The sequence below is a fragment of the Polypterus senegalus genome, chromosome 12 (assembly GCF_016835505.1).
Source record: "Polypterus senegalus isolate Bchr_013 chromosome 12, ASM1683550v1, whole genome shotgun sequence".
NCBI classification, from domain to species: domain Eukaryota; kingdom Metazoa; phylum Chordata; class Cladistia; order Polypteriformes; family Polypteridae; genus Polypterus; species Polypterus senegalus.
In genome coordinates, this window is record NC_053165.1 from 85,153,609 (window position 1) to 85,174,217 (window position 20,609).

At 42.7% G+C, this 20,609-nt stretch overlaps 1 protein-coding gene across 3 annotated transcripts in view; it reads left to right on the plus strand.

The window, feature by feature from the left end:
• arnt2 (aryl-hydrocarbon receptor nuclear translocator 2) overlaps positions 1-20,609 on the plus strand; it is a 209,194-nt gene that overhangs the window by 75,412 nt on the left and 113,173 nt on the right. For all 3 annotated transcript variants that reach the window (XM_039772743.1, XM_039772744.1, XM_039772745.1), the window contains exons 6-8: positions 6,715-6,817; positions 16,436-16,501; positions 16,875-16,960. In XM_039772743.1, the coding sequence (XP_039628677.1) occupies positions 6,715-6,817; positions 16,436-16,501; positions 16,875-16,960 (255 nt within the window). The remainder of the gene's footprint in view (positions 1-6,714; positions 6,818-16,435; positions 16,502-16,874; positions 16,961-20,609) is intronic.

A 20,609-nucleotide genomic window follows, 5' to 3' on the forward strand; every position in this document is an offset into this window, starting at 1 on the left:
GTTCAGGCGGTCGCATTATTCCTTCTCCTGGTTGAAATGGTTGAAATAATGTGTGTCAATATGTATATGTTGATGAGCCGAAATGTACAGTGCTATCTCTTGAGCAGTAATGCATTCAAATTATAATGTGCGTGTGGCAAAGGCGCTATATAGGCATACAGACACAGACAGACAGCAGAGGCACGTATAAAACTGAACAAGAAGGTTTTTAGTTCTTCTTCAGCCGTGGGGCATGTCTTCCCCGTGTCTCAAAAACACCCCAAAAGAAAGTCACCACAACATACAACACACTCCTCTTCTTCCTCCTCCTCCTCCCGACTCTGGAGCCCTGAGTGATGGCTGCAGGCTCCTTTTGTACCCCCCTTCAAAGTGCTCCAGGGGGTAATTGGCCTAAGTAGGCTGCACTTCCAGGTGTGGCTGCGTCCCTTGTTAAGCCGTGCAGCTCCTCCCGGTGGTGGCCATGGAGCCCAACAGGTCTGAGCCCTGAAGTCCCACGCCTTTGGCCCCCACGCGTTCTGGGGGACGTAGTGTTCATCCCATGGCTGCTCCCCCGGTCCCAGTGTCAAAGGGGTGTCCCAGCCGTCCACCAAAGTGTGTTATGTTGTTCTGTTACCTTCTTAAAGTAACGACTAATCTAACACAATTCTATGCCCGGTCACTATTCAGGGAGAGGATGTAGAGGTGGTGCACTTCTACGAGTACTTGGAGGTCCGCATCAATGACAGGTTGGACTGGTCTCAGAACACAGAGGGACCAGCGAAGAAAGGGCAGAGCAGACACATTTCTTAGGAGACTGCGTGGAAAGTTAATGTGGAAAGTCCCATCCTTTACTTCTTCAACTACACTCTGATGGCCACTATGGTGTGCTGGGCTGGTGACGTCAGTTCAAGAGAGGCCCACCGAATTAATAAGCTAATTGAAAGGGCATATTCAGTTATGGGACACACTCTGGACCCCCTGGAGGTTGTAGCAAAGGAGAGAGAGGGAGAGAGAGAGAGAGAGAGTAGAGGTTGGGAGCATCCGCAAAGGAGAGAAGGAAAACCAAACAGAGTGGCATTATGAAAAATGCTGCACACCCTCGCAGTGACACACTGACATCGAGAACTCTCAGCCAACAAATTATTAAGCACAAGTGTGTCAAGAAACGCGACTGAGGGGTCCTGCATACCAACGGCAATTCACCTCTATAGCACCTCACTGGGATTGGGCCTGCCAAGTCAGCCGTGTTCAATTTTCTTTCTTTTTAGTAGTTCTGGTGTGTGTTCAGACCATAGTATCTATGTATAAGTGTGTTATATATACAGTATATATATATATACGAATGTATTTGTTTATGTATTTATTAAAAGAGCTTTTATAATAAGCCAACTTCCACCTAGGGGTGGGTAAAGATCTATCTATCTATCTATCTATCTATCTATCTATCTATCTATCTATCTATCTATCTATCTATCTATCTATCTATCTATCTATCTATCCTATACAATGTCCATCCATTCATTAACTAACCTGCTATATCCTAACTACAGGGTCACGGGGGTCTGCTGGAGCCAATCCCAGCCATCACAGATTGCAAGGCAGGAAACAAACCCCGGGCAGGGCGCCAGCCCACCGCAGCTGAACAATTTCTTTCTTGTTAATTTATGTAAATTTGTAATCTTGCCTACTACACTGTCCATCTATTTATAATAAAATATAGTGTCCTATGTACATATGTATCCATCTAATTTAAAGCCTTTGTTTTTAATCTATGTAGATTTGTAATCCTACCCACCTACAGTACCTACCTACCCTCTTATCTATCCATCAATCTAACCATCCATCTATGTTATATAATGACTGTTTTGTTAATCTCTGTAAATTTTAATCTTGCCTACTACACCATCTATCTATCTATCTATCTATCTATCTATCTATCTATCTATCTATCTATCTATCTATCTATCTATCTATCTATCTATCTATCTATCTATCCTATATAATAAACCTCTTGCTAATCCATCTCAATTTTTAATTTTGCCTATTACTCCATCTATCCATCTATCTATCCATCCATCCATTCTATCCTGTCCTGTCATATTCTTTCCTCTCCTACCCTATCCAATGCATTTCTTGTTAATCTATCTAAATTTTTATTCCTACCTACTACACTATCTATCTATCTATCTATCTATCTATCTATCTATCTATCTATCTATCTATCTATCTATCTATTATATAGTGCCTTTCATTATCTATCAACAACAACAACAACATTTATTTATATAGCACATTTTCATACAAACAGTAGCTCAAAGTGCTTTACATATTAAAGAATAGAAAAATAAAAGACATAATTATAAAAAATAAATCAACATTAACATCGAATAAGAGTAAGGTTCAATGGCCAGGGGGGACAGAAAAAACAAAAAAACTCCAGACGGCTGGAGAAAAATAAAATCTGTAGGGATTCCAGACCATGAGACCGCCCAGTCCCTCTGGGCATTCTACCTAACATAAATGAAACAGTCCTCTTTGGATTTAGGGTTCTCACGGAAGGGCTTGATGATGATGATGGTCACGTAGACTTCTTCCTTTTAATCCGTCCATCATTGTTGGAGCATCATGAAGCTTTGAGTAGGTGGAGGTGGCGCAGGCCACCACCACAAAGAAACCGGAAAAGAAACAGAAAAGAGAGTAAGGGTCAGTACCGATTTTAGAGCCACCATGAATAGTTGTTATGATGAATTGAACATACAGAGTATCAGGATTAAGTTAAATTACGATTAAAATGAAGTTATAAAAGGCCATGTTAAAGTAATGTGTTTTCAGCAGTGTTTTAAAGTGCTCTACTGTATCAGCCTGGCGAATTCCTATTGGCAGGCTATTCCAGATTTTAGGTGCATAACAGCAGAAGGCCGCCTCACCACTTCTTTTAAGTTTTGTTCTTGGAATTCTAAGGAGACACTCATTTGAGGATCTGAGGTTACGATTTGGAATATAAGGTGTCAGACATTCCGATATATAAGATGGGGCGAGATTATTTAAGGCTTTATAAACCATAAGCAGAATTTTAAAGTCAATTCTGAATGACACAGGTAACCAGTGTAGTGACATCAAAACTGGAGAAATGTGTTCTGATTTTCTTTTCCTAGTTAGGATTCTAGCAGCTGCATTCTGCACTAGTTGCAAACGATTTATATCTTTTTTGGGTAGTCCTGAGAGGAGTGCGTTACAGTAATCTAGTCGACTGAAAACAAACGCGTGAACTAATTTCTCAGCATCTTTCAGTGATAAAGAGGTCTAACTTTACTTATGTTTCTTAAGTGAAAAATGCTGTCCTAATGATCTGATTAATATGTGATTTAAAATTCAGATTACAGTCAACAATCACCCCTAAGCTTTTTACCTCCGTCTTGACTTTTAATCCTAATGTATCCAGTTTATTTCTAATAGCCTCATTGTATCCATTATTGCTGATCACTAAAATTTCAGTTTTCTCTTTATTTAACTTGAGAAAATTACTATTCATCCATTCTGAGATACAAGTCAGACATTGTGTTAGTGAATCAATAGAATCGGGTCATCAGGTGCTATTGATAAGTACAGCTGTGTGTCATCAGCATAGCTGTGGTAGCTCACGTTGTGCCCTGAGATAATCTGACCTAACGGAAGCATGTAGATTGAGAATAACAGCGGACCCAGGATAGAGCCTTGTGGAACACCATATTGGATATCATGTGTCTTTGAGATGTGATTCCCACAACTAACAAAATATTTTCTCCCTGTCAGGTAGGATTCAAACCAATTTAAGACCCTGCCAGAGAGGCCCACCCATTGACTAAGAATATTGTGATCAATGGTGTCAAATGCAGCACTCAGATCTAAGAGGATGAGAACAGATAAATGGCCTCTGTCTGCATTTACCCGCAAGTCATTTACTACTTTAACGAGTGCAGTTTCTGTGCTGTGATTTGTTCTAAAACCTGACTGAAATTTATCAAGAATAGCATGTTTATTTAGGTGGTCATTTAACTGCATAATGACTGCCTTCTCTAGAACTTTACTTAAGAAGGGCAGGTTAGAGATGGGTCTAAAATTTTCAAGAGCCGAGGGGTCAAGATTATGTTTCTTAAGTAGGGGTTTAACTACAGCAGTCTTAAGACAGTCTGGGAAGACCCCAGTATCTAGTGACGAATTTACTATGTCAAGAACGTTATCAATTAGCACGCCTGATACTTCTTTGAAAAACCTTGTTGGTATCGGGTCAAGGACGCAGGTGGAGGGTTTTAATTGAGAGATTATTTTTTGTAAATCAGGTAAATCTATCCTAGTGAAAGAGTTTTTAATTTGTTTATAACAGGATGTTGGGGTTTAGGGGGATCCTTAGTGTTGTATCTATCTATCTATCTATCTATCTATCTATCTATCTATCTATCTATCTATCTATCTATCTATCTATCTATCTATTATATAGTGCCTTTCATTATCTATCTATCACAGTGTGGTCCATTTTGGACTCTTCCTGTGGTATCTGAGTTCTGGATTTGCTTTAGCAGTTTAATCTGTGTCTAAATCTTTTAGAATATATCTGAAATGAAAATATTTTAATAAAAAGTTAACATTACAACATGAACAAAAGAATGTCTCATCCCAGCAGTGTTCTGAACCTGCAGCTTTCTGATTTTGACCATATCTTCTTCTACTTGCCCGGAGTTAGGTTTTTATTATTGCCAACTGAATACGTGGCAGTAGCTACAATTTTAATGACTTAAGACATATGAGGTAATTAATAAGATAATAAATTTACTAGGCAGAAAGAAAAAAAATGTTCAGAATTAATGAAATTGTTTTTAGCAAAGTTAATGAAATAGTGTTTAAGTAAGGACAGGGTTTAAATCATGACGGCTCTGTAAATTATAAAAATGTCATTTATGCATCAACTTCAAACAGCTAGAATTTAAGAAAAGAAACAGTCTGATGATAAAGTCTCTGCACCAGTGTGTATGTGAACAGTTTTGTAATTAAATGAATTAAATGAATTTAAAAGTCATTGCTCAAGGTCCAGTTTTAAATAAATTGAATTACGAGTGTTGGGCAACTGTTGTGATTACTTTAAGAAAAAGAAATAAGTTGTCTTATTTCTTACTTACTAACTTTTGTGATAACTTTGCTGAAAATCAGAGTGAGGGATGACGGACTTTCAGGAAAAGGAACTGCCAGTGCGGGGTCTGCTGTCATTTAGTTCTTTCAATCCAACCACAAAAGCCAAAACATTAATGAAGTCCTGAAGTGGTAAAGTGTAAACCCCGTCTCTGATCCTTTCTCTGTGTAAGGCCATCGTCACATGACGTGACTGGCACTCGAGGGGTATGTCTGATCTTATGGTGGGCCGGGTCGCTTTTACCGACTGAAACTCTCTTTACGTGTTTCGCAGTTACAAACCAAGCGCTGACCTTTCAGCCACAATCCAATTCCAAAGACCAATAGAATGAGTCTGCTTGTCTCTTCCTGGGCCGTTCACCAATCAGATGGCCCCTTCCCAGTCCTGCCACTTTATATGTTGTCAGGTGTAATGAACGAGCAAGAAAGGAAATTAGGAAGCCATAACAACTGGCCCAGATGGTGCTTTCCTTAGCAGTGCAACTCTGGGGGTAGAAAACTGATTCGTCCGGTTTCCTGAATCTAACATCATACATAAAGACGTGCAAAATATTTATTAATGTAAATTCCGGATATTATTCGTTTTAGTGGGACAAAGCCATTGCTAAAGCTTTGAGTGTCCCCGGGAGCACAGTGGCCTTGTAAATTGTGAAACAGAAGACGTTTGGAATAAGCAGGACCCTGGCTAGTGCTGGCTGTCCGGTAACACCGAGTAGTGCTGGACATTCACTGTGTGATTTTTCAGCACAACTTGGTGCTCGATTTGGGGTCACTGACTGATTTCCTTAAGTCAGGCCACATTTTAGCTTCATTGGCCGTTGTATGACGTGCAGTATGAGAAACAGCTCAGGATCCCGGTTGGCAGACACGCGGTCCAGTCCCACCCTCCGAAAATGACCCTCTATCTGGTGCAGCCAAGTGTTATGTTCTGGTCCTCAACAATGAGGGTCCTTTGAGCCAGATCACCCATGGGGAATCGCGCCACACAGCATTGGTGGCAAATTCAACATCATTGAAGTTTTCTTCTGCGGTGGGCTGGCACCCTGCCTGGGATTTGTTTCCTGCCTTGTGCCCTGTGTTGGCTGGGATTGGCTCCAGCAGACCCCCGTGGCCCTGTAGTTAGGATATAGCAGGTTGGATAATGGATAGATGGATGGATGGATCTTTCTTCACCTACAAATACCCTAAAGTCGCTGGACCCCATGACCCCACCCTGTCCACGCAAGCCTTGAATAGAGTAGGGGCAGAACAGACCTGAAACGGACCCCAGAATCAACTGGGAAAAAACGCAGAGGGTTCGGTTGCCCCCTCTGCACAGCACTCACAGTACCAGTGACATCCAGCAACTTCAGGGGGATCCCACAAAGTCCAAGGATGTCTCACAGGGCAGCTCGGTCAAACACTTTACAAAAGTCGACAAAGGCTGTAGAGAAACTCTTAACGATATTTGTGTTTAAACCCTTGTAACTCTAAACGTCAGGTGGTCGCAGTCTGGAGTTTATTTTGTAAAGTAATACACAGCAAAAAGTATAAAATAATAATGAGTGTCATTTTGTTTTTGTCTTTAATCAGGACGCATTCTGGACCTAAAGACTGGGACGGTCAAAAAGGAAGGGCAACAGTCGTCAATGCGAATGTGCATGGGATCCCGGCGCTCCTTCATTTGTAGAATGAGGTAAAGATGTCTCCTGTTCTTCGAATTGTAACGAAAGTTCCACGTACATGGAAAGTGGCAGGAGGGGTCTCGACCTGTCCGGCCTTGGGATCCTCTTTGATGTCTTTTTGTTTAGTGAAGACCCTTATGTTAGCCATCATTTGACTGTAAACTATCCAACATTTTTCCTCCGAATGGCACACATTGACAGATAACCGTACATACAAATTCGACATTTAAATGCAGTGTCCATAATAGCTGAAATACGCACGGAACTCATCCAAGAATAACTCGATGTGGGGTGTTTAGCACTGAATCTAAATTGGTGTTTTTTTAATTTAACAGGTAACCTGAGCTTGTCTGATTTTTCACTTTTTTGTTGAAACCGTTGGTAAGTGAGGAGAGAGCCGAGAGGAATACGTTTTAGTTTGCCGGCGGCTGACATGTCTAGAATTGCAGCGCATGCATCCATTCCACGAGGCGATTGTGTGTGCTTTCTCAAATGTGGCAGTTCAACGTGTAGTGAGACGACACCCCGAGTGCCTGTCGGCTTGGCTCGTCCTACAAACGTCTTTTGCGAAATTTCAGAATGTTCATTTCTTTCATGTAAAGATAGATAGATGGTCTAGTAGGCAAGATTAAAAATCTAGATAAATTGATAATGATAGATAGATAGATAGCTACATAATGAAAGGCACTATATAATAGATAGATAGATAGATAGATAGATAGATAGATAGATAGATAGATAGATAGATAGATAGATAGATAGATAGAAAAAAAGGCACTATATAATAAAATAGATAGATAGATAGATAGATAGATAGATAGATAGATAGATAGATAGATAGATAGATAGATAGATAGATAGATAGATACTTAATTAATCCCAAGGGAAATTCACATACTCCAGAAGCAGCATACTGATAAAGAACAATATTAAATTAAAGATTAATAACAATGCAGGTATAGCAGACAATAACTTTGTATAATATTAACGTTTACCCCCCCGGGTGGAACTGAAGAGTCGCGTAGTGTGGGGTCTCCTCAGTCTGTCAGTGGAGCAGGACGGTGACAGCAGTCTGTCACTGAAGCTGCTCCTCTGTCTGGAGATGATCCTGTTCAGTGGATGCAGTGGACTCTCCATGATTGACAGGAGTCTGCTCAGCGCCTGTTGCTCTGCCACGGATGTCAAACTGTCCAGCTCCATGCCTACTATAGAGCCTGCCTTCCTCACCAGTTTGTTCAGGCGTGAGGCGTCCCTCTTCTTTATGCACACCACCGCGTAGAAGAGGGCGCCACAACTGTCTGATAGAACATCTGCAGCATCTTATTGCAGATGTTGAAGGACGCCAACCTTCTAAGGAAGTATAGTCGGCTCTGTCCTCTCTTGCACAGAGTATCAGTATTGGCAGTCCAGTCCAGTTTATCATCCAGCTGCACTCTCAGGTATTTATAGGTCTGAACCCTCTGCACAGTCACCTCTGATGATCACGGGGTCCATGAGGGGCCTGGGCCTCCTAAAATCCACCACTAGCTCCTTGGTTTTGCTGGTGTTCAGGTGTAGGTGGTGTAAAAGGCGCTATATAGCGCCCGACCCGGCACAGACTTACACAGAGGCATGTGTAAAACAAACAGGCTTTTATTTTTCTCTTCGGCCGTGGGGCATGTCTTCCCCGTGTCCCACAGGCCCAACACAGTTCCAAAAGCACAAAATACAGCACAAACAACCCTTCCTGGCACCACCACTCCTCCCAGGCAACCTCATCCTCTTCCTCCCGATTCTGGCCTCTAATGAAGGGAGGCTGGCCCGTTTTATAGCCCACCCGGAAGTGTTCCAGGTGCTTGACCAGCTGGCCCTGATTGCACCTCCGGGTGTCCAACCGGGTTGTTGGCTCTCGGCAGCACCACCTAGCGGCCACCCCATCTCCCAACCAGGCCATGGAGGACTCCATGTCCCATAGAGCCACGTGGGAGACAGGGAAACAAATAACGGCCGGGGAGGCTGCCACCAATCCTTCAGGGGGGAGGTACTGAGCTGTCCGTGGTGGCTCCCCCAGAACATATGCAGCAGGCGCGTCCCGGCCGGGCATGGGACCCAGCTGTCCGTCACAGTGGTTTGAGTCGCACCATTTAACAAAGTCCTTGATTAGGTTCCTATACTCCTCCTCCTGCCCACTCCTGATGATAACAGCGCACGACAGTCACAGAGTGGGCTGAGATCCTTGCAGATCCGACAAACTCCCATAGTCTCACTGATTTAACCGAGGGGAGCACCCCCACCAGTGATCTTTGATTTTATATTACTTCCTGTTTCTAATTGTGCTTTTCTCTCCAAGTGTGGAACCCCCACCCCACATCCTTTCAAATTCTGTATGAGGGAAACACCTACGGAGAGGTTGGGGGCCTGCATTGATAAAACGCATTGCCACCCGCACCCACCATATGACGAACCACCTCAGGATCCCAAATTAGGACCGGAGTGCAGTCGTGTAATGGCTGGCACCTCAGCACCACACTAGTTTGAATGGAATAACACAGTGTGAGGTTTTCTTTTTTTACAGTTCCTGGAGTGCCAATCCTGCCAGCAGCCCCCGAGTTTTCCTGACACCTTGGAGGACCTGCTTGTAGAGAGTCATCATAAAATATTATTATGAAAAAAAAAACTGGATCCTGACGCCACAGAGGTTGAGAAACACTGGATTAGGTCGACAGCGACAGTTTATTTCTTGTACAAGGAATGCCTCGGTGGGCTTTAACAGGCCCTGTTTTTCGACAGCCTGCCTTGTCTGTCTAAGAAGACAAGACCCACTGGCCTCAATAAATCGGAGGAAATAAAAGCAAAGAGAAATCAAACTGTGACGTCGTCTTGTTTAACAGCGGGCCATACCCTTGTCTTTCCTAACGTTCATCTTCTCCTAAATCTTTTAAAACGTTTATTAATGTCCGTGCCTTTGTAACGGCTGCTCAGCTGACAACACCTCCACTCTGGAGACCCCCTCACTCATAAATTGCTCATTTTTTGCACATTGCTGTCTCTTGTTAGTGAGATTTATATTTCCATTTTTTTTCTCCTTAGTTTCCAGTCCCGCTCGTTTTCCATTTTTTTAAGACATTTTTCCACCTTCCCTCACCTTTTCGCTCTTCTTTGCTTTGGTTAGGTCAAGGCAGCGGGGGGGAAAGCCGATCATGTATATAGCAGGGGTCTTCAGCTCCGGTCCTGGAGGGCCCCAGTGGCTGCAGGTTTTCATTCTAACCCTTTTCTTAATTAGTGCCCTGTTTTCGCTGCTAATTAACTCCTTTTACATTCCTTTCAATCGACTTGTTTTTTAAGATTCGTTCCTCTGAATTGCTTCATTTCTTTCCTCCAGTGGCACCCAAAGAGACATGAAATGTGAAGTGAGGGAGCCGACAGAAGACCACCTAACTCAGGGCCTCAAACTCCCACCAATTTCACTCCAACCAGCTGCCTAGTCAGACACAGAGTCTTGTCGTTAATTAAACTCGTTCTTTAACTCCATGGCTTGTCGCTGCTCTCCTTGTGCAATGGCAGACATTTCTGAAATTGTTGATTTTCTCTTTTCTGAGGGTTCTGTACCTGAGCAGATCAGCATTCCTGAGACCTTCATCCATCCATCCATCCATTATCCAACCCGCTATATCCTAACTACAGGGTCACAGGGGTCTGCTGGAGCCAATCCCAGCCAACACAGGGCACAAGGCAGGAACAAACCCCGGGCAGGGCGCCAGCCCACCTCATGGCACACACACACACACACACACCCACACTAGGGACAATTTATAAATGCCAATGCACTGCATGTGTTTGGACTGTGGGAGAAAACCGGAGCACCCGGAGGAAACCCACGCAGACACGGGAAGAATAAGCAAACTCCACACAGGGAGGGGAGACCTTCATTTTTCTTTATTTTCAGATATTGTATGATGGACACCAGTTTGCTGGTCCTGTTTTGGCTCATTTTGTATCTCATTATTATTAACACTGCGGTGGGCTGGCACCCTGCCCGGGGTTTGTTTCCTGCCTTGCGCCCTGTGTTGACTGGGATTGGCTCCAGCAGACCCCCGTGACCCTGTAGTTAGGATATAGCGGGTTGGATAATGGATGGATGGATGCTAATTAACAAAAAAGAAACAGTTAAGGGGTCTGAGTCTTCAAGAGCAAGTCAAATAAAATGAATTCAAAAGAAGTTAATTAGGAACAAAAACAGGTCACACATTAAGAAAAGGGTTAGAACCATGGAGTTGGCCCACCGTTGCCACTCTAATGGCCACAAAATCCTGTGGCTTGACTGTCTGCGGGTTTGCTTTTTAATATTCTGCGCGTAGTTGTAGACCTGCGTTCAAGTCTGAGGGCCAATGCGTGATGAGAGAGCTGTCTAAACGATTTGGCACCTTGAGCGTGGGAAAGGCGCTATAGAAAAATTCGGACGTGCGCGTCAGTAGGCTTTGCGCTCCAGGAACCGCGTTACCTAAACTGTTCTTTTACCTTTCAGTGATTATTTACCGCTCTGAAGCTGATCTTTATAATCAGAAAATAAGTCACGACGATAAGCAACCGACGAGAAGAATTCATAAGGAATTGCAGAATTACGGCATTTGAGGGTTCCTCTAGAGCGCCTCTTTCTCTGGCACGGTTTGTCACAAAAACTAATCGGCACATCGTCCTCTCATGACGTTTCAAGTTTGATGTTTTTTTCCGTCCTGCCGTTTTAGCTGTTGACCGTCCTCAAGAATCTGTGACTCACAGACAGACACACATACCCATCATTGACATACCAGGGGAACGGAAAACGTCGAGATCTGTCGAAAACCAGGGATCAACATTTTTGACCAATCTTAAAGCGTTCACTCCTCGTCCATGGTCAGAGCCGTCTCAACGCATGAGCACGCTGGACAGTTGCCCAGGGACCCCACAAGAGCATAGGGGCCCCATGCTAATCTATGTATGTTGTAAATTGTGATTTTTTTTTTTGTTCTTTATTTCGCCTTATACAATCGCTCGTATTAGGAATGTGTTCGTTTTCGCATACCCCTTGGGGTCAGAGCGCGGGCTCAGCCATTGTACATCGCCGCCTGGAGCAATTGCAGGTCAAGGGCCCAGAAGAGTAGGCTCTCTTTTGGCAGTGACAGGGATTCGAACCGGCAACCTTTGGGATACCAGCACAGATCCTTAGCCTCCATGCTGTCAATAAATAAATACGATGCTCCACTAAACTATCCATATTTGTTATTGGGTTACAAGTGGACGTCGGCATTCACCTCTGATTTAGTATCACGGTCACCTGCATGTGTACGGATCTCACGCACTACATCACGTCAAAGCGTACACGTGAACGTCACGCCAACTCAATTCTCTGCAAAGAAATTTCGCAAATGTTTGTGCTGAGCACCTGATTAATAACACATAATTCATTGTCATTTCGTACTGCGCCATCTCCGTCTGTGTGGTTTACCAATTGCGCATCATTTATATGTTGAGATTCATGTTATATCGTTCAAACGTTTGTGTTGACTAATCTTTGCTAATCTTTTTGAATGTTTAAACAGGAAGTACCAATACAATAAATAGATGTTTCATTTTATCGACCATTTAGATTTTTATTCCTGTGTGTGGATCTGTAGGTAGAAGCCCCAGTGCACTGCTTTGCCCGGAGGCCTATAATGCAAAGCAGTAAAATGTGTTTTTATTATAATGAGGTGTCCTATATATTTTTAGGTTGGCGGTCTGGTGCACTGGTTAATTCTTTGAACCTCAAACCCTGGAGTTGTGGAGTTCAAATCCCACTTCTGACACCATATAACTAAGAAGCAAGTCACTTCACCTCCAAAATGGGGGGAAAAACAAACATAAGAATCACATGTCAAATGTCGTAAGCCACCTTGAATAAAGATGTCATCCAGAATACAGTGGTGTGAAAAACTGTTTGCCCCCTTCCTGCTTTCTCATTCTTTTGCATGTTTGTCACACAAAATGTTTCTGATCATCAAACACATTTAACCAGTAGTCAAATATAACACAAGTAAACACAAAATGCAGTTTTTAAATGATGGTTTTTATTATTTAGGGAGAAAAAATCCAAACCTACATGGCCCTGTGTGAAAAAGTAATTGCCCCCTGAACCTAATAACTGGTTGGGCCACCCTTAGCAGCAATAACTGCAGTCAAGCGTTTATGATAACTTGCAATGAGTTTTTACAGCGCTCTGGAGGAATTTTGGCCCACTCATCTTGGCAGAATTGTTGTAATTCAGCTTTATTTGAGGGTTTTCTAGCATGAAGCGCCTTTTTAAGGTCAAGCCATAGCATCTCAATTGGATTCAGGTCAGGACTTTGACTAGGCCACTCCAAAGTCTTCATTTTGTTTTCTTCAGCCATTCAGAGGTGGATTTGCTGGTGTGTTTTGGGTCATTGTCCTGTTGCAGCACCCAAGATCGCTTCAGCTTGAGTTGACGAACAGATGGCCGGACTTTCTCCTTCAGGATTTTTTGGTAGACAGTAGAATTCATGGTTCCATCTATCACAGCAAGCCTTCCAGGTCCTGAAGCAGCAAAACAACCCCAGAACATCACACTACCACCACCATATTTTACTGTTGGTATGATGTTCTTTTTCTGAAATGCTGTGTTCCTTTTACGCCAGATGTAACGGGACATTTGCCTTCCAAAAAGTTCAACTTTTGTCTCATCAGTCCACAAGGTATTTTCCCAAAAGTCTTGGCAATCATTGAGATGTTTCTTAGCAAAATTGAGACGAGCCCTAATGTTCTTTTGCTTAACAGTGGTTTGCGTCTTGGAAATCTGCCATGCAGGCCGTTTTGCCCAGTCTCTTTCTTATGGTGGAGTCGTAAACATTGACCTTAATTGAGGCAAGTGAGGCCTGCAGTTCTTTAGACGTTGTCCTGGGGTCTTTGTGACCTCTCGGATGAGTCGTCTCTGCGCTCTTGGGGTAATTTTGGTCGGCCGGCCACTCCTGGGAAGGTTCACCACTGTTCCATGTTTTTGCCATTTGTGGATAATGACTCTCACTGTGGTTCGCTGGAGTCCCAAAGCTTTAGAAATGGCTTTATAACCTTTACCAGACTGATAGATCTCAATTACTTCTGTTCTCATTTGTTCCTGAATTTCTTTGGATCTTGGCATGATGTCTAGCTTTTGAGGTGCTTTTGGTCTACTTCTCTGTGTCAGGCAGCTCCTATTGAAGTGATTTCTTGATTGAAACAGGTGTGGCAGTAATCAGGCCTGGGGGTGTCTACGGAAATTGAACTCAGGTGTGATACACCACAGTTAGGTTAGTTTTAACAAGGGGGCAATTACTTTTTCACACAGGGCCATGTAGGTTTGGATTTTTTTTTCTGCCTAAATAATAAAAACCATCATTTAAAAACTGCATTTTGTGTTTACTTGTGTTATATTTGACTAATGGTTAAATGTGTTTGATGATCAGAAACATTTTGTGTGACAAACATGCAAAAGAATAAGAAATCAAGAAGGGGGCAAATAGTTTTTCACACCACTGTATGTAACTCGTAACGCGGCGCATCTCGACTGCGGAGAGAATAACTAGGAAATGATTAACAGTGTGAAAGAAGTGTAGCCCATTTTTATGTGATCGCATTAGTGACAAGCGCATGAAATCTTGGACATGCAGAAAAGAACACAGACAATGTCGCCTCACAATGCGTGTTGGTTTTCAAAGAAATTGCTCCGGTAGACTCTGCTCCTAAATGATAATAATTTTGCATGTTATCTGCATTAAATTTACAACAGAAATCACAGTTCTTTTATTTTTGGTAGGCATGTACTGGACACATCAGAATTGAATTTTAAATTCTTGTACATTTTCCACTAGAGGGCAGTGCCCGCCTGTTTCAATTCCAAGCCTCTTTATTCATCCAAATGGCAACCCCGTGATTTGGGTGAAGTGACCCTTGACAGTTACATTCTGTAGTGATTCGCTTGCTGTTGATTCAGGCTGTTTGTCCTTTTCATGATTGTGCGCGTATGGTGCCTTAATAGTGATGCAGTTTTCTGCCCGCCGGCATTGGAGCGGTGTTTACCAGACGCGGCGTTGGCGTGCGCTGCGATTCAAACCACAGCTTTACCCACTGGAATGCACCGCATTGTTCTGCTAATAGCTCGAGCTAACTCAACAAAGGTGCCCACCTGCAGTCGAACAAGTCGGGAGCTTCAAAGCCAAGAGGACAACAGACGCTGCTTGGGCGTTTGCTGGAATTTGCACTTAAACCAGAGATGTAAGATGAAGCAAGAAATGAAGCAGCAGGTTCGATGCCAGTTCTTCATCACAAGGCAGGGAGTCGCAGCAGAAGTACCCCTTGAAGAGAAAACCCAACATGAAGGTTTTACAGTTCACTCCCCTGGCTGTGTTTTAATAATGATAATAATAATAATAGTAATAATAATAATAATAGCAGTAATGATAATAATAATAGTACTACTAATAATATAGTAATAGTAGTAATAATAATACATAATGATATATTATGGTTAATATATTAGTAATAATAGTAATATTTATTACTACTACTACTATTATTATTATTATTATTATTATTATTATTAATAATATGAATAATAATATTTTCTTACTATTCAAAGTGCTTAGTCAGAGGAGGACCACATCAGCCAGCACTAATGTGCAGCATCCACCTGAATGATGTGATGGCAGCCATTTTGTGGCAATGCACTCACCACACGTTAGATATTAGGTGGTCAGGGGGTGAGAGTATTGATTGAGTTACGAGGGTCACAGAATCCTACACGGAGGTCACTCTGCCCATCTCGGCTGCCACCACGAAGAGAAAGCCATCAGCTGCTTCCAAGATCAAATGCTTGAGCTCCTGAAAGTATTAAAGAAAAAACAAGAGGGCTGAGCCGGTGTGTGTCCTGAGAGCGCAGCTCCCTGCCCTCTCTCTGATGCATCCGCTCTGCTTCAGTACACTTCTCTTGGTGTCAGTGTGGTGTTGCTGTATACAAGGGGGTACCCAAACATAACTGGAATTAAAAAAAAAAAAATAATCATTTTTACTTACTGAAACTTTAGTCTCCTCCAAAGTACTCTTCATGTGAATGACTGCACTTGTCCCAACAGTTTTCTCACTGGCGGAAATGTTTTTGGAATTTGAAACATCTATCTATCTATCTATCTATCTATCTATCTATCTATCTATCTATCTATCTATCTATCTATCTATTATATAGTGCCTTTCATTATCTATCTATCTATCTATCTATCTATCTATCTATCTATCTATCTATCTATCTATTATATAGTGCCTTTCATTATCTATCTATCTATCTATCTATCTATCTATCTATCTATCTATCTATCTATCTATCTATCTATCTATTATATAGTGCCTTTCATATCTATCTATCTATCTATCTATCTATCTCTTTTTCCTACTATTAACGTTTTACTCTGTTGGCGTAGCTCTCTTTCTCATAGGTGGGAGTTGATTTGACTTGAACTTAGTTCTGTTAAGTTTGACTTGCTTGTATGAAATGTTCTTTGCTTTAAATAAATTAAATAAAATGTTAAACCCTACCAGGTTAAGAATGCACCAAATGCTCGAGTGTGTCTTTGTGTCATTTCTTTCAGGTGTGGCACTGCCCCCATGGACCACATCTCCTTGAATCGGCTCTCCAGCATGAGGAAGAGATACCGGTACTGAGACGTTCTTCTTTTCTGTTTTTTTTTTTTTTTCATGCTTATGGGAACTCGGGGTTTTTTTTTTTTTCTTTTTTTTGGAAATGTGAACAGTATAACCCTGTAGATGAGCTAAGAAGAAATGAATTCCACTTGTAAGCAAAAGTGGATTAAAACCAGACCCTCCAGCTGGAAGGGAGGGCCGGCCGGCCAGCCCGCTATCCCTGCTCTGACCTGCTGTAGTGAGGGTCCGGTATGTTTGACAGTTCAGTGCTCGCCATAGCAGCCTCCTCTAATGCTGCACATGTGGAGCTTCTTGTAACTCTAGTTACACTCCTGTTTCATGCTATATCATTAAATGTTTTTTTTTCTCTTCTTTAATTCTTTTTAGAAATGGCTTAGGACCCTCAAAGGAAGGAGAAGCCCAATATTCTGTTGTCCACTGTACGGGATACATCAAAGCCTGGCCGCCTGCAGGTACTGCAACTAAATCATCAGGGTCCTACAGTTAAACGCTTTCTCTCGTTTTGACTTTGCCATCCAGTTGTTGTCTGCTTTGAGTTCACTGATTTCTCTCATCTCTTTGTCTGATTGAGAGCATTTTGATTTGTTCCATTTATTTCCTTTGCTTCTCTGGCTGAGGTTTGCTGTTATCAAAGCATCTTCACAACATCCAGAATATATTAATATAGATATTTAGATAGACTGATTGATGTGAAAGGCACTATATTAGATGGAGCTGCTCTATTAGGTAGTGTGGACAATTAGGTGCGCTCCAGCTCCCCAAGCACCCATCACAAGTGTAAAAGGCTGAGTCTTTACTCGTGGGAAACTCTTCTTCAACAAGCATTTCCCACCACAGCCACAAGTATATGTAATAAGCACAGCACAATGCAACAACTCTTGGTCTTTCTTTCTCTCTATCACCGCCTCCTCATTCTACTTTCCTCCCAACTTTGGCTCGTCCATGTGATTCAGGCAACTCCTTTTATCTCCCACCATATAGACATGGTCCTGAAGCACTTCTTGGTGAGACAGAAACCCCATGAAGTAGGGCTCTCTAGTCCCTGCAGCACCCCCTGGCGGCATCCACAGAACCCAACAGGGCTGAGTCCAAGAACTCCATGGCTCTTACTGCCTTGTGGGAATCCAAGGCACTACTACCACCAGGGGGGGCTGCCATCTACCACTCTGGGGGAGATAATGGTGTGTGTGCCCTGTGCAGGTTCTCTCCCCCTGGTCCTTCCATCCTGAGAGTGTCCCAGCTGGGTAACAGATAGATAGATAGATAGATAGATAGATAGATAGATAGAGTAGTAGACAAGATTAAAAATTCAGATAGATAGATAGATTGATAGCTAGACAGATAGACAGACAGTAAAGGCACTATATAATAGATAGATAGATAGATAGATAGATAGATAGATAGATAGACAGACAGTAAAGGCACTATATAATAGATAGATAGATAGATAGATAGTGTAGTAGGCAAGATTAAAAATTCAGATAGATAGATAGATAGATAGATAGATAGATAGTGTAGTAGGCAAGCTTAAAAATTCAGATAGATAGATAGATAGATAGATAGATAGATAGATAGATAGATAGATAGATAGATAGATAGATAGATAGATAGATAGATAGATAGATAGATAGATAGATAGATAATGAAAGGCACTATATAATAGATAGATAGATTCTTACTTTGCAGGTGTAAGTGAAGGCTTCTCCTAATCGTGTATGTGTGACGATAGACAGACTAGAAAGGCGCTACTGTAAATAGTAGATAGTGAAGGGCACCATATTGTTCTGTGGTTTCCAGTCCTAGTCCTTGCAGATCCCTCTGGCTGCAGACTTTTTCTTCCCGTCAGTTTCCCAATCTTGTTTTCCTCTGACTGATCTCATTGTTTTAATTAGCTGGTCATATTTTTGTTATTTTTTTTTTATTCTACATTTAGAAAATAACCGGCGTATGATGAGACTTGCTTTCGTAATAAATTTAGAAATGTTTGTGGTCTTAATGTTGTTTCATGTTATCTAGCTGTTTTTTGTGGTTTTCCTAAGAATTAAGTCATTTTGTTGGAATTTGTTGCCTTCGTTGTATCCTAATAATGACAATTAGGAACGAGTGAAGCATACACCAGGATAAGTGACCCTTAATTTATTTCCTAATGTGAACGCGGTGGCCGCTCGCTAAGGGCTGGAGGTGGAGGACTTTTCCAGCTGCCTTTTTTCATTTGTCACGTTCCTTTTTTAGCTCCTTGTTTATCCGCCTCAGAGTTTTCTTTCATTTCTTATGGCTTGTAAATTTTGGGATGCGCTTGTCCGGCATTCGACATTAAAACTCTTTCAAACCTTCCCCACATCTCCTCCATTGTCTCCACACTTCGAGACGTATCCTGGTTTATCTGACTGAGGCCTTGGTGCGTATTTTTTGTTTTAGAGTTTGCCCTCTGCCAGAAAGAACAGTGCCAGGTCTACGAGGTGGTGGTCCGCAGATCCTAATGGTTCAGCCATCTTCAGGTCCTCCATGATGGGTTGTCCATCATGAAGCAGGGGGGGTGCACATCATGGCAGAGCCCTTTTCTATTTAAACTTCATCATCCATTGTGTTTCCCCCTTTTTGTGCTAAAGCCTGTCTCTGCAATCCCACCAGTATGGGACACAAGGCAACCCGATAAGAAGGATGAGGGCAATGCAATTCGAGGATGAGAAGTTAGAAGAGAAGATGCCATGCGGAGCACCTCATGCTGCAGCAGGGAGAAGAGACACGCAGCATAATTCTGCAATTTTGCATCCTGACCTTTTCATTGTGTGAGTAACGTAGTCAAAGAAAAATTAATTGGAAAAATCACCCAGCACACGAGGAAGTGGATGACAAATATTTTCCCCCTGTGCTGTTTACAGAAGACAAAGGAATCCGATGTTTTGCTTTGTTTTTTTTCAGAAATGTCCTCGCCAGCCTTGCTAATAATCCCTTGTGGATTTGTGTGCTATGCAGACGGCCCGATGCCACTGATAATAGCAAATCAGATGCGATAATTTAAAGGATCATTTTGTCTTTGTTTGGTTCCCTTCAATGCGTAAACAAAGCGAGTGCCATCGCTACCTCAGTCCGGGGAGTGTGCCGTGCGGCGGGGTTGTCCATCATGGAGCGGCAGGGGTGCACCGCCCGGCAAAGACCCTTTTGACATTTCACTTCCTCGTTCTTTGTCTTGCCACTGCGCATTTAAAGAGAGAGTATTTTGGAAAGTTGTGCTTCTGCCACCATTTGCACTCGTTCTGTACCCGCTTTAACAATTGAATGCCCATGCGCCAATCCTCACTGGCACCATCTGCCTGCTTTTCTCTGCCTCATTTCTCCACAATTCCCCTACTGCTGGCGGTGTCTGGAAGACCACGGATAGCTGACCTCGGCCCCCAGTAGTTCCAACCGCACTATCAGCACCCGTCCAGGTCAGTGCCATCCTTGGACTTGGAGCTCACAGTCTGTGGACTTGCTGTTTCCTGTTGAACAAACAGGTGGGCTGATGACTCTCATTAACATGCTGAGCACACTTAAGTGAAAAAATGACTAAAAAAATAAAATTCAAAATCACTTTGTTCTTATCTGTGCTGCGTGCGCCTTGTTTACATCTTCAGCCGCAGTGTGCCAATGGGCAGAACTTCTCTTTAAGCTGGAACTGTAAAGTAAAAAAAGAATGGCAGAGGAGCATGGCGACACACCGTATGTGTGTGTGTGTGTGTGTGTGTGTGTGTGTGTGTGTGTGTGCGCGCAGAACCTTCTATGGAACACTGTCATCTCCTCCACATGCTCATCTGAGCTTCTTCAGGGGACTGAGGGGTACAGGGGTATAGGGAGGGGGAGAGCAAAGCGGACTGGGACCAGCAACACCCACAGCCTTTGTGGTAGTAAATTAGGGGAGGACGATACCATCCCACCCTGACTGTCTTGGAGGGTCACCTCCTCTCAGCCTGCTTTAGACACGTGAATACAATAAACCTGGTGGGGCTGAAAAACAGCAGCTCAGAAGATGAAGAGGCTGACTTGTGAGATGAAATCACAGAAGGCATTGAAAGATATAAAAGACACTGTATTGTAGGTAGGGCGGCACGGTGGCGCAGT